The following is a 14,782-nucleotide window of genomic DNA, read 5'->3' as shown; positions in this document are numbered from 1 at the left end:
TATAAAATGACGAATAAATCCTATGGCAGCAGTCAATACCACTAGGCCATTGTGGCGATATGATGGTTTGTAGCCTGCTGCAGATATCACCACAGTAGTAATATTCATTTATTAAAATATGAACATATAACAATAACTGGGGCTAGTATGACCTACGCATTTAATCGGTCAGCAATTTCTTGCCAAACCATTTCCCTCGCCTTGTTAATTGCGGCAGTATTGCACTATTTTACATCTTATTTTTCCGTTTTCATAAAAATCAATAATTCGGAATGCTGCGCAAATGTAGTACCCCTGCAGAGTGGAGTATCTTCATTTCGACAGATCGACACTTCAGGGCTTTTTATGTCTGCGTGCACGCGCCCATATCGAAGATTTGTAAGCCTGTCTTCTGTGAACACTGATGACACAAGGCTGATCCTCATTCGAGGAATCACCTGAGGCTTGAATACCAATCTCGAGGTCCCTGAGCGCCGCATTTAATTATAGCGCCGCTATATTAAGCCACCTTTAGTGAAACGGACCCCAGGCTCTCAGACCATTGTAAACAACAGCTGTATGACGAGTTTGTATGACGCAGTTTGACGAGACTGAAGAGACGCACAATGCATTTGGGGGATTTAGTACCCCACTAGTGTCCAGTCATGGCATGCTCAAATATTCAGCAAACTCTAGTATACATACTAGATTTATTGCATACTCAAATTTCGCATACTGTGAACGTGTGCTCTCACAAACTTAAAAATACGTCATATCTAGTATGAGTAGTATGCTAGTATGCCATTCCGAACGTAGACCAATATATCCACCCGTAGCCGGAGGCTTTCTTAAAGTAGTTTGAAAGGATTTCAACACCATATTTGGTTCGCGACGTCACCATACCGCGCTACTACGGTGGCTGAGGAAGACAAATTCACGTAAATCGCCAAGCCCATTATGCATTTCCAGCTATATCAACTATGAATATGAGATAGATCATTTTCGTATTTCAGGTATTTATGGATATGACAGATAATTTTCGTCCTATTCGCTTAATGCGTAGCAAATTAGCAAATAAACACATTTCCAGAAATTCCCGCCAAATATGTCATGTGGAAGTCGCGCGGAAGTTGTCATAAGGACACCGGAAGTTGTCATAATGAGATACGACGTATCGAGTTTCATAATCTGACCAAAAACGCGCGTCGCACTGACCAACAACTGAGAAACAAAAGAAGCACTTTGATAACGGTGTAGTCCTGTTATTCTGCCTAAGACAGAGTTGTGGTGCAATTTCTCTAGTCCGATACGACCCTTTAGTTGTTTCCACCTGCGCGCTGTGCATGTTGCCCTGGAACAGGAACTTGTAACACTCACCTTCTCATTCCCAGGATGGCGGCAGTGGAGGGAGACGAGACAACTGTATCCTTAGTTGACGTTTTGGAAGAAGATGAAGAGTTACAGAACGAAGCATCTGCTGTTTTAGGTGGCAGCGATTCTGAGAAGTGTTCATACCCTGAGGTATGTGATTTAGCATATTCTATATTTATTTAGATAAACGGACTCACTCAATCGGTATGGGAACTGCTCCCATATTTTGCTGGAAAACAACGGCGTTTTTAGCTCTTGTCTTATTCCCAAATTGTTGTACAGCTGTATGCTTATCTTCAGATCGATGTTGCCCGCTAACCTCAAATGGCAAGTATCAAGAGCACCTTTATCCGTCCTGAACACCATTAAGTTGACATGTATGTGTTGATCAATTTAACTTGTTGTTCATTTGATTTGTAGTGAGTTGTCATGGTAGACACAATTCCCGACCTGTTTATAATCAGAATGGTAATTATTTACCTTACTGCCTTTGTACATGTCAATCAATGATGTACCAGGGATCATCTTGTTTTGTCGTTGCAGGGGTATGTAAAGCGACAGGCCCTGTATGCCTGCACCACCTGCCAACCGCAGGGAGGAGAGTCTGCTGGGGTGTGTCTGGCCTGCTCCTACAAATGCCATGAAGGCCATGACCTCTTTGAGCTCTATACCAAAAGGTGTGTTTCATAAATTGTTGGGCTCAGACTCATTTCAACAGGGATTTGTTTAGGCCTGTTTAAAGCTCTAATGTGAATCCAAAAGTGTATGTCCATCCTGAGGTTTGTCTTAAGGGTTAGGTCATGTACTGGGATTCAGGGGTGTGCATGACCGACAATGCAATTCTAACTCATCATCGAAAACAATAGTAACACAATACAATAGTAATACAATAAACACTATAATAAACAATGCACAACAGTACAATAACAACAATGTCTAATACATGTATAATACTGTGTGTGTATATTACATAATAACAGTAGCAGCAGAGCACAAGGTAGAAAGAAGAATGCCGGCACAGTGGTGCAGAAGTGTGTTGTCGAGTAAGGTGCAAGTTGTTGTGAGATTTCACGGTTTTAGCTGGATGTTAAGGGCTTTCCTGTGATCTCACCAGAGGGGTACAGTATGTCACAAGACAAACTGTGAATGATCGGCATTATTCAAAGATGGCCCGCTTCAATAAGATCGACATTCAGATTCATCAATATCCTGAGGATAGACTGTTCCAGCACCAGCTGCTAATTCAACCCAGACATGATTTGGGAAGATAACTGTGCATGCATTTGCTTTGTTCAGCCAATCGAGCACTCCTGTCAATGCAGAAAACAGTGATTGGTTTCAATAACCAATTACTGCCAGCTTGCCTATTTCATTGTCAATACATTTCCTTATAGCTTATTTCACTATACCATCATAGCCTGTTACATATGTGAAGTGTCAAATGCATTCCTACAATGTCATTTCTTTCAGTCCATTCGGAGGGGTAGATGAACCAGCCATAATTTAGATGTGTTTTTTTTAACACACTATATTTGATAAATAAGGTATTACTATCAGTCATTGTGAAATATGGAGGGGATGGCTTTTTTTTTAGGGAGGGATCTGAATGGTCCTCGGTTAGATGCCCTGGAGTAGGGTTAGAACTGGAGGTTAGATGTCTTGGAGCAGGGTAGAGCTAGAGGTTAGATGCCTTGGAGCAAGGTAGAGCTAGAGGTTAGATGCCTTGGAGCCGGGTAGAAGGTTGGATGTCCTGGAGCAGGGTAGAGCTAGAGGATAGATGTCTTGGAGCAGGTTTAAGCTAGAGGTTAGATGTAGGGATGTCCCGATCCGATATTGATATCGGATATCGCTGCGATATTGGTCCTGAATGCTGGATCGCAGATCGCACCAGAAAGAAAATAGGCTGCGATCCGCGTGCGCGATCCGGCGTGTCACTCACGTGATGACAACAGTAGTAGTCAGTGGTCACGGGCATGAGAGTTGACTACCTGTGTGTAATGAGTCTGACAATGTCATGATGCTAGCTGGTGAAATCATAAACCATTTGCTTAAGTAATTTTTCGGTTATTTACATAGTCTGAAACTACAGATGGTAAGCTTTCAAATGATGCGTCAGACATTGAAATCGGAAAGAAATTCAAGACGACACGAGTATTTTAATGTTGGTGCACCGAATGGGAATGCGACAGGAGAAAAGTGACTGACCAAACCACAACAACAAACGCTGCTAGCGGCTAACAGCTAACAGTGGTACATCGCTAGGAACATCTAACTGCGTTTTTATATCATCACAACATACTGAGAGAACATGGACATGCTAAAAACACATAACTACATTCTGAATGCATCCGTTTCCGCGTCTGTTTTCAGTTTAGCGCTGCCTCTCTGGGAGCCCAGCCCCAGTTCATCAGCTCCCTCACCTCCACTCCCATCTTAACTAGATGAACACACAGTCCTTGCTTTTGAACACGTCCTAAAACGAGAGTATGTTTACAAGTCATTATCACTTACTGGTAGCCTCCGACAAACGAGAACAGTTAATCCAATCCACAGATTATAAGTATTTAGTGATGGTTAAACTGTTTTTTATTATATGGACTGGGTACAAAAAACGAAAACCAGATATTGTTGACACTCCTTCGATTCTGCGACTGGTTTCTGGTCTCACCAGCGGGCTACACTTTTAAAAAGGGTCCTATAATTGATTTGCCATTTGTAAGAGAAGATAAATAGAATACAAACCTGAAGGCACTAAAACTAGAAATCAGACCGTAACTCTTTTTTTTTCCTACAATGCTGAATGCTGCTGTTTAAATTGTTTTAACCAGTTGGTCACTGAGTACTGCAGAGTACTGTTTTTGTTGCTTGAATAAAGGCTGGCAGTCTTTAATAGCCAACTGTTGTTGTGGACTATACTGGGGAAGTATTTGTTATTATTCAGGAGTAAAACAATAAATACTAATATCGGATCAGTATCGGTATCGCAGATACCTGAAGCCCAGGTATCGGTATCGGTAGTGAAAAAATGGGATCGGGACATCCCTAGTTAGATGTGTTGCCACAGGTACCTGGCTAAAAGTGAGCAGCTTTTGTGACCTGCGTTATCCTGAGTTGGGGCTAAATGTCGACCTGTAAACACCCGTATCCCGCTGTGGAGGAGATGTCCTGGATGGGGGAGAGCTCCACCTGAGTGATGCTGTCTTCAAGGCCTCTTGTATGGCTTGCAGTCGTAATCAGTGCAGTTACCATAACGTTGTGATGCAGAGTTTGTCATGTAGTATTTGATTATTGTTCAGTGTTTGTATCATAAACCCTCTAGCATTATCTGTAATGCAGTTGGTTTAAAAAGATGTCCATACTTGACCCTGAGCTCTCTGAAATCTTTTATAGGAATTTCCGCTGCGACTGTGGAAACAGCAAGTTTGGAGAGATGGAGTGCAAGCTATACTCAGTATGTTTTCCAATATTTATTGAAATTGTGCTATTTTAAATTATGCAACATTATGGAGGCATGTGAAGCAAACTATATCTAAAATACCACACCATCATGGTGACCATGGCCTTGATATGACTGTTTTATCTGTCTTTACTTTAGGAAAAAGATCCGTTGAACACTGAGAACAAATACAGCCACAATTTCTTGGGTCTGTATTGCACATGCAACAGACCATATCCAGACCCAGATGACCCGGTAACAGATTTTTCTCTAAAAACAGTATTGGGATAATGTGTAGTGTATTGCACATTGGTATGGAAACAGAAGTAGACAATCAATCCAGCACTTAAAATAAAGCTGCATCTTTTCTCAGGTTGAAGATGAGATGATTCAGTGCGTTGTGTGTGAAGATTGGCTTCACGGCAGGGTAAGGCCTTATTCCAGATATACAATTTCTGCTTGTTATAATGAAAGTACTTCATGTTTCAGGATCCACATCAACATGATATTGGACATCTATAATTTAGGCAGACTTTAGGTATCTGGAATGTACCGTGTCACGTGTCAAAGTCTAGGCTCACGTGACATTGGTTTCCTGTACAGTGCCCTGTGTAAGTATTGGGACACTGAAGCATTTTGTCTTCTTTTGACTCTACACTACAAAAGTATATGAAGTACAGTTAGGTCCGTAAATATTTGGACAGTGACACGATTTCCATAATTTTGGCTCTGTACGCCACCACAATGGATTTAAAATGAAACAATTGAGATGTAATTGAAGTGCATACTTTCAGCTTTAATTCAAGGGGCAACACTTTTTATACACAGTCCCCTATTTTCAGGAGCTCAAAAGTAATTGGACAAATTAACATAATCATAAATAAAATGCTCATTTTTAATACTTTGTCGAGAATCCTTTGCAGGCAATGACTGATGTCGTCTACCATTTGTTTTTTGTTATATTGCTCTCACTTGTTTGTACCTTTTGCTAAATCAAGCATTTAGAATGTAGAGTGCATATTGCGACATTTCTCAACGTCAATATAATAATAAAACGCATCGGAGGTCAGTGTGCAAGGTCTCTGTGCATTTTTTTTTTCTTCCGGATGACGGATTTAAAAATACGCATACGAAAAAAACGCATCAGTGTGTAAAAACCTTTACTCCTTCATTCCAGCACCTGAGTTGCCCTGTGCCGGAGAGCATGGAGCTGCAGGAGATGGTATGCGAGTCCTGCATGAACAAGAACCCCTTCCTGTGGACGTATGCGGCCCACCTCGCAGGTAGGCCTGCTCTCTGCCCTGAAAGGACACATTCCTAGCCTCTAAATGTAAACCAAAATGGAGGGGATTTACTGTTTGATGAGCTACTTCTCCAAGTCTTTTGCAAGCAAAACTAATTGTAACACAGCTTCATGCCTCCAAAAATTACGAGGTGTGGGTCCAGCTATGTTTACATTTGACAGTTTGTGACTTTCATAGGTATGCATGGCATGTCCCTACATGGTATGTCCCTATAGCTGCAAACTAAGAAAAAAAAGTGTGAACAAATTTACAACAGACAACAGACTCTACTTAGGTTCTTTGAGAACTGTGTTTTTAAAGATTCATTTATTTTAACACAAACAATATTGAAACCTGCAGTAAGTGAGCAAATGACCTCAGTGGGGGTATAACTGTAGTTGTATCTTTGACAGTCAGATATTAGGTTTCCCACTCCACCATCTTCTAGGCCAGGGGTGGCCAACCGGTCGGAGACTTAGAGCCCCAAAAAAATAGTTGGGGTACCAGAAAGAGCCACATCATACATGCATCACAAAAGCTGTCACTCGCGCACACACACACACACACACACACACACACACACACACACACACACACACACACACACACACACACACACACAATACATTTCCAATAGGCTATGAGACCAGTGTTGTCATTTCAGCAAAAGACATGGTATGGCAAGGTCTGAGTGGGGGGGTTGAGGGGGGGTTGAGGGGGGGTTACCCCCCACGGTGGATTTTTTTTCCAAATAAGTTGCGCAATAGTCAATTTTGGTGAGTTGTTTCTATACAATTGACTTATATGACATTAAGGTAATGAATAAAGGAGACAACTACAGTATGTGGGTAGTAATCTACATCTTTCCTAGCAGGCAGACTGGTTCAATCTCCTTAGAAACAAAACATTACAGATTTAGCTATTCTCAACTCTAAATTAACTGCACTGTTAAAACGCTAGATTTATGAGACCTCACCTGTGTCCCTGTACGTGTCTCTGCTGCCCTTTGACCAAAAAAGCTCCTTGTTATGTCCATTTTCCTTTTTTTCACTGGCATATTTTTGTTACATCTCACCTACTAAAAGTGAGACGACTGACAATATCAAAACATGCTTGCACACACATATAACTTACACACAAGTTAGTTTTACTGGCCCCAATTTGGTACAATTATTACTGAAATTATTGAGAATAGAGACATTGTTGACATACGTAAACTAGCTGTTGACACAACGTGTTTCAGATTCTGGGGATTTTTTTTTAAGCCAGGTAGGCCTATGGCGAGTGCCATAGATTGCCATACCAAAACAACATCTATCGAGACACGGAGAGTGAGCCACGCACTTTTAATGAATGGATTAAAGAGCCGCACACAGACAGGCAAAGAGCCACATGCGGCTGTGGCCACCCCTGTTCTAGGCATATGTACAGTCTGCTTACCTCTCAGAACCAGGTGCTCCAAGGTGTGTTTCGTCTTTCACACAGTGCCCCCTGTGGCCAAAGCCAGCCCGTGCAGAGCAGAGGATGAGGTGACGATAGAAGTGGAGCACAATGAGGAACGAAACAACAGAACAGACGAGGCCTCCACGAGCCTCCACAACAGAGGAGAAGAGAAGGTAAGTCATGAGATACCAAGCTTCATCCTTATGAGAAGAATACAGTGGGGAAAGTAAGTATTCAACCATTTTTTTATTCAACATATTTCCGTTGCAACTGTTCACCTGGAATTTAGCCCAGACTTTGGTATTAACTCAATAAAACAACACAGATAAAGAAATTGTAACAAGCCTTTGTTTCCAATGATAGCTTCAAGAGGCTTCCTGTACGAACAAACTAATCTCTCAGAGATCAAGTGGGATTTTGGCCCATTCTTCAACACAGACATACACGTATTTAAATATTGAAGATTCCCAGGGGCCCGATCCTATTTTTAGGATCATATGCGGAGCCATTTCTCCTCCAAACATGGCGTGTCGTATTGTTGCCTAAAACTTAAACCTCATTCACACAAGAGCTTTCCCATTAAATTCCATGGAATTTACCTGGTAAGGGGCATGTGAAAACAGAATTTCAAGGGCAATCTGCTCAGGTAATTTACCTGGTCAAGACCATGTGTAATTCCATGGAAAATGCAGGGAAGGCTTAGTTGTGAACAGAAGCATGAACATTGCCTGGAACGGCACGTAAAGGGTTATGTATGTCTGACGCAAGACTTGTTCACGTTTTCATTGTCAGTCGTACAGGTTAGTTAATTGTCAATTTGTTGTTTGTGGGTTACTATTGTTAATCATGTTTAGGTTTGTTGATAGTGAGCTAGCTAGCTGGTAGCTAACGAGCTGATTAGCTAGTAATACATGCAGGTGTATCAACATTAGCCTGAACATGGCGACTTGCTAGGCGGTGTCGAAGGCCAGAGGGTTGAAGCGCGTTTGTTGTTGTTGTTGTTCTCTGGGTACATCCGGCCTCATGTTGCATTAGCGCCATCTGCTGCACTACTGGACTACTTGTGCTAACCCGGGAATGCCATTGCATGTTTGTAAAGGTGCAACATGGGAAAGGGCAAAGAAATTGTAACATTCCAATCCATCATGTGCAATAAAGTGGAATGACACAGGAAAAAAGTATTTACACAGTAAGAGCTACCTTATGCCACTAATGAGTTCTGGATGTGCCCTGGCTGTTTCATGTTATTACTATACAGGCATTATACAGATTGCTTAGGGCATTTAGCTCATGTATGAACGGCGAAAATCACTGGTGGTCCCGGGTTGGGACCAGACTACATTCTCGCAGTAATCTACAGGCTTCTCCAAATGAGCTTCAACATGCCTTTTCTGGCTACTCTTCTGACTAACTTTCTGACTGCCGGGTCAGAAATCTTGCGATGAGCTCCTTTGCGTGGCTGGTGGCCTGATGGTCGATTGATGTTCCCTCTACTTGTGGATAATGGCCTCAATGCTTATAGGAACATTAAGGAGTTGAGAAATACGTTGGTAACCAGTGCCATTACTATGCTGCCCAACAGTCTTGTTGGGAAGGTCTTGGGAGAGCTCTTTGCCTCTATCCACCATGGGATGTTTCTGGCAGGACAGCTTGTTTGCAACATGCACTAATTAGCACAGGTAGGAGAACTCATTAGTGGCATAAGCTGCTTTAGTGCTTTTCTTACTGTGTCAATACGTTTTTCCTGTGTCATTCCACTTTATTGCACATGATCGATTGGAATGTTACAATTTCTTTGACTGTTTAGTTTTATTGAGTAAATACCAATATCTGGTCTAAATTTCATTTGAATATCTGTAGTGGAAATATATTGAATAAATATATTGAATGGTTAATCCCAGATTGTTGAAAAAAATTGTTGATGTGTTGAATACTTATTTCCCTTACTGTAGATGGCACTGGAACCAGCAGACTGAGAACCAGTTTTTTGAAAGTATCAGTGGGAAATGGATGTGGATGTTTCATGTTATTACTATACAGACATTATACAGATTGCTCACATGATATTTTGCCATTTTTACTGATTTACTGTATACAGTTGATTATTTCCCCTTTTTAAGGATGCATACACTCTCTCTCAAAGCCGTTGTTTGAACCTGGAGTTTGTGCTTTACCAGTATTTCAGTTGTGTAGGAGAAGAAAGACTCTCTGTTAAACCACATGGTGGCGCCACACCTCTGATGAGGCAGCTTGAGGAGTCTGTACAGCCTGCTGTGTCAGTTTCCTGTACGGCCCTCCGCAGTGTCAGTTTCCTGTACGGCCCTCCGCAGTGTCAGTTTCCTGTACGGCCCTCCGCAGTGTCAGTTTCCTGTACGGCTCTCCACTGTGTCAGTTTCCTGTACAGCCCTCCTCTGTGTCAGTTTCCTGTACGGCCCTCCGCAGTGTCAGTTTCCTGTACGGCCCTCCACTGTGTCAGTTTCCTGTATGGCTCTCCACTGTGTCCGTTTCCTGTACGGCCCTCCGCAGTGTCAGTTTCCTGTACGGCCCTCCGCAGTGTCAGTTTCCTTTACGGCCCTCCGCAGTGTCAGTTTCCTGTACGGCCCTCCGCTGTGTCAGTTTCCTGTACGGCCCTCCGCTGTGTCTGTGTGGGTATTTAGAGAATAAATGCCAAACGCTGATTCTCTGGTCCACAGGGAGCAGCCTGAGGCTTTGCGGCGGCACATACGATAAACAAGAGATAAACAAAAGCGATAAACACATTTCATTTGTCAGCCTCTGAGGCAAGTCGCACATTGAAGCCAGCCTTAATTTGACAACCTACGCTTTGCCCTGGCTGGAGCCTTGTGATCTCACACACGCATTTGAATCATGTATAATGTTTGTTGTGGTTCCAGCTCACTTTCATGCAAATATACAGTGCCTTCCATAAGTACTGGAAAGAGGAATTATTGTCTTTTTTTTTTTACCTCTATACTCAGTTTGGAACAGTTTGGATTTGAAATCAATTACTGATATTAAAGTGGAGATTCTTTGCTTTAATTTAATTTGTCACCATTTAGAACAACCCTTTTTAAACATAGTCCCCCTATTTCAGGGAACCAGTAGTATTGGAAGATTGGCTTGACAGGTGTTTCTGGTTTGTCAGATGTGTTCTGTCACATCATTGGTGCAGGCATAAGACAGCTGTCAATGTCTAGTATTGAGTCCAGGCTTTGTTTCCCTTTGGAGACTGCTGTTGGTGTCTGTCAATCCGAAGACTAAAGGGTCACTGCAAGTCAAGGAAGCCATTATTGGGCTGAGAAATCAAAAATAAATCATAAACACATCCAAAAGAAGAGAAACACTGGCCTGATGGTCCGAGGTCCACCCACCAGTCTTGGCAAAATGCATGCTTCCTTTCATTCATCCTTTCAGACAGAATTTGATACATCATTAGAGTGATGTTGTTGCCGCTTATCTTCAGGATAGAAAGTGTTATTTCTCAAATGTTCAGAGGACTTTGTGTCATTTTTGCAGTCAAAAGCTAATGGAGTGCCAGTCAGTAAAAGAAAGTACGGGGAGATGGAGCAAGGCTTGCCCTCCAGAGAGCCTGAGTGTAGGCTGAAGAACCTGGAGGACACTGGGCTGAAGAACCTGGAGGACACTGGGCTGAAGAGGGCTGGGGCTGTGTTCTGGCCTTCAGCCTGGCGGACGAAACTCTGTCCCTGCGACAGCTGTAAGGTAGGATACCACTCACTTCTCATTCCTTAAATCTCTTATTCAAGCTGTCAGGAACAAGCAAACCAACTTCAACTGAGATGGTTGTTCCAAATGAATTTGAGCCTCTGAAATATGTTTGTGAGCCTCATGTTGCAAAAGAATGCAAAGACTTGATTAACCCATTATTATTGCTGTAAACATCCTGTTTGAGATAATGTTGGTCTATACGTTTTAGGAATGTTATTTTATTTTAAATGTATAATTAGTATGTAGTAGTAGTTTAGTATAGTGTGATTCAATTTGTAGACTTTGCTCACAACTCACCCATTTCCCTTTTCTGTGCCGGTGCAGAAATCCTACACCGATGCAGGTGTGTCCTTCCTTCTGGACGAGTCTGACACCGTTCTAGCCTATGAAAACAAGGGCAAGACCACCGAACAGGAGCAGCAAGGGGGCGCAGAGGGCCGTGACCCCCTGATGTCAGCCCTCAACACCCTGAACCACGTTCAGCAGTTGGAGATCATCCATGGTATAAAGTGGTGTAGTTAAAGAGGGAAGGAACAAGGGAAGGGGAAAGAAGGGCACGTTTGACCCATTGTCCTTAACATACATTGATTGTATTACAAATTGTATTTCTTCTGTGAGGGTTGCCTGGGGGAGCAAGCTAAGTGAAGACAGCCACCAGTGCTGCAACTGCAGCAGCCCAAAACTTCATTCGTTTGAAATTGTTATTTTTTTTCTTCTCAGAGTACAATGACATGAAGACTGAGCTCAAGGACTTCCTGCAGAGATTTGCATCAGATGGAAAGGTAGGTACACGGTAGGTGCTTATTAGTCCACTTACCTTATCAGCCTTCAATAAGGATGTGGTCCTTCTTGGCTGTTATGTCGTCGTTGTGTGATGGCCTGGTCCCTTTCCCCGCCAGGTGGTGACTCCTGAGGACATTCGTCAGTTCTTCGAGCAGCAGCAAAGCCGCAAGAGGCGGCGGGCCAACGCGGGCCAGTACTACTGCAGCTGAACCGACCCAGTCCCATCTGCTCTCATCCAAACCTCCAACGCCTCTCCACATTTCCAAACACCTATCAGTAGTTTTCCTCCACTGAATGTCGCCTTGTGTCCAATATCATTGTAGTCCACCTCTTCAGAATTATTGTTTTTAAATAAAAATGTAACGGTTCTCAAATGTGTGAGCTTGTTATCCTGTTGCCACAGTTTGCTGTACTTGCTATACCATACAATTGTTATATAGTGTTGACGCTATGCAAGGTTAATAAAGGGGAATTCTCTCAAAGGCCCACATTAGTAATTGTGATGTTTTTTTTATATGACATCCTGGTGCTTTTTAGTTTATACATACAGCTCAGAGCACCGAAGTGACATGGCTTGCCTGTTTGTCAAATATAACACTCAGAACCCCCTTCACCAGCATTTTTGCAGCAGAAGAGTCAGACAACCTTTGGACACGATTTGTTTCTAGCTATATCAGGGCCCACTTGTTCAAAACTTTTAATCTGGATCAGATGTATCTGGCTGATTTTGAGTTGTATAGGGGAAATCAGCCAGCTCCACCTGATCCTGGATAGCAAAAAAGAATCAGGATCATTCTGAGTTACTTTCCCACATAGCTCCATGAATGACTGACGTCACCACTCTATGTTTACGTTCAAGTTTTTTCTTCTTTTTTTTTTTAAAGAAAAGCTAGGAAGCAAAACTGGCTGATGTTTGCCCTCAAATGTTATCTTGGGGGGCTTTACTGACATTTGATTGAAATAGTTGACATCTTTGCAACAGTTTTCTTAAGGACAATTCTAGTCTGTATTACAGCTCATCTGTTTGGAGTGATCGTATTTAAAGTACAGCATTTTGTTAGCCGGTGACCCTATTCCGCTGTTGACCCTCTGACATTTATCTATTATTTGGAGACTAACTTTAATGGATCTATTCTTCAAACATTCAAAGTGAATGCATTATCCATTGCCGTCCAGCATATCAAAGGGGATCAAAGCCAGGGTTAATCTGGACAAAACAAAGGCAATGTTTTGTCTGGTAGGTTGTTTTTTTTCCATAAAACACTTTCTTTCAACTCCATTCCTTCTCAATGTCTAATTCAGTTTCCCTCAGTGGCACCGATTGCGGTTTCTTTAGTGCTCTATCAAAGATGCAGAAACCATGATTGCAGTACTTACTTATACCTTTTGTATAACAATGTGTAGTGTTCATTTGTTATCACTGTTCCTTTTTAATATTCAACCTTTGAGAAATAAAACTGAATAATACAAGTTGTTCTAGTGCTAGTTAATCCTAGCCATCCTTCTGGGAACCCTTCACTTATGCTTTACAGAACATACTACAAGTTGAATACCTTTTTGCTAGCTATAATTATTATATAACTCACACAATCAATATAATTGATCTAATCGCTCACAGTGATGCATCTCTAGAATCTTCTGTGCAAACCTAAACTGATGATAAACCAGAGGTAGTTCTGAAAACAATGAAGTTTACACTTGGACAACCGTGGAGGTATAATTATGGAAAACCAGTAGGTTACAGCTCAAATTCATTATCTGGGAGAACACAAAACAGCTGCAACAGAGGTGTGTGAATATTTCAGGCACAAAACAAATGGGGCACATTGCTCACAAAAATGTGTTTTCAAAACATTTACCATTAGGCCAGTGACAATTGATCACTCTGTTCTGTCTTCTTCGTGGCTTCTAGAATTCAATGGAAATATGCCTCCTGATTTGTTGGATTTTTGGAGCAGCTAATGTCAGTTTATCTGACCCACCAGACCACAAACATTTAGGGAGTCATTGTTTTTTAATGTCAGGAGTCCTTGTCAGGAACGTTTTAGTCACTAGGAAAGAAACAGACTCAAAGTCATTTAATAATTTCTATCAAAGCTGTTTATTTTGAAGATGTCAGTCACCTAAATTGCAGATTTGAGCTTCATTACTCTTACACTTCTATCCGAGAAGAGTAGAAAAATAGAATTTCCACAATTCCTTACAAGAACCTACAAGAATGCTGTTTTTCTCCAGATTTTTGACATATTTGTTTTATATATAGAAAAATGTATATGTTCTACAAAGAAATACATTTGAGAGACTTGTGTTCAAAGGTACCTAAAATCAAAAAAATACTTTTTTGAAAACCACTATGTACATGAAGTATTGGCTACACTAATACAAAGAGACCGGTTGAGTGGGCTGGTAGAAAAAGGCTTGCATAGGACAAAGGTAAGGAGGATGCCCAGCCACTGGCAGGGAAGGCACTCTTTAGTCTCCATCTGGGAGGGCTGAGGCAGCTAAAGGAGGAGCTGGAGGAAATGAGAAAACCATTAAAAACCCTCCCTAACCTCAGACAGAGGATGTACCGGTGCAAAACCAGGAAGCAGGACATGAGTTGCGTCCCCATCTACCTTCCCTCCAACCCTGCACAACTACAACTGCTGGTCCTTGTGAAAATCTAGAGAGAAAACCAGAGTGAATCTGTATATCTTATTTATGTCTGACATGATCGAGGGAAACCAAAGGTTGTGGGTCTTTCAAGGCTAGCTAATAATGC

General features: G+C 41.9%; 1 protein-coding gene across 1 annotated transcript; it reads left to right on the top strand.

Moving 5' to 3' along the window:
• Window positions 1-1,178: 1,178 nt before the first annotated feature.
• ubr7 (ubiquitin protein ligase E3 component n-recognin 7) lies at window positions 1,179-12,473 on the top strand. Its single transcript, XM_080550537.1, has 11 exons — window positions 1,179-1,500; window positions 1,894-2,027; window positions 4,741-4,801; window positions 4,946-5,041; window positions 5,160-5,213; window positions 5,964-6,069; window positions 7,555-7,685; window positions 11,029-11,232; window positions 11,563-11,740; window positions 11,959-12,020; window positions 12,138-12,473. The coding sequence occupies exons 1-11, from the start codon at window positions 1,372-1,374 to the stop codon at window positions 12,228-12,230; spliced, it is 1,248 nt and encodes a 415-aa protein (XP_080406663.1). The 5' UTR covers window positions 1,179-1,371; the 3' UTR covers window positions 12,231-12,473.
• Window positions 12,474-14,782: the final 2,309 nt, after the last annotated feature.

The sequence above is a fragment of the Nansenia antarctica genome (assembly GCF_963989245.1).
Source record: "Nansenia antarctica genome assembly, chromosome: 1".
NCBI lineage: Eukaryota > Metazoa > Chordata > Actinopteri > Argentiniformes > Microstomatidae > Nansenia > Nansenia antarctica.
This window is presented reverse-complemented; position numbering and strand designations above follow the sequence as displayed.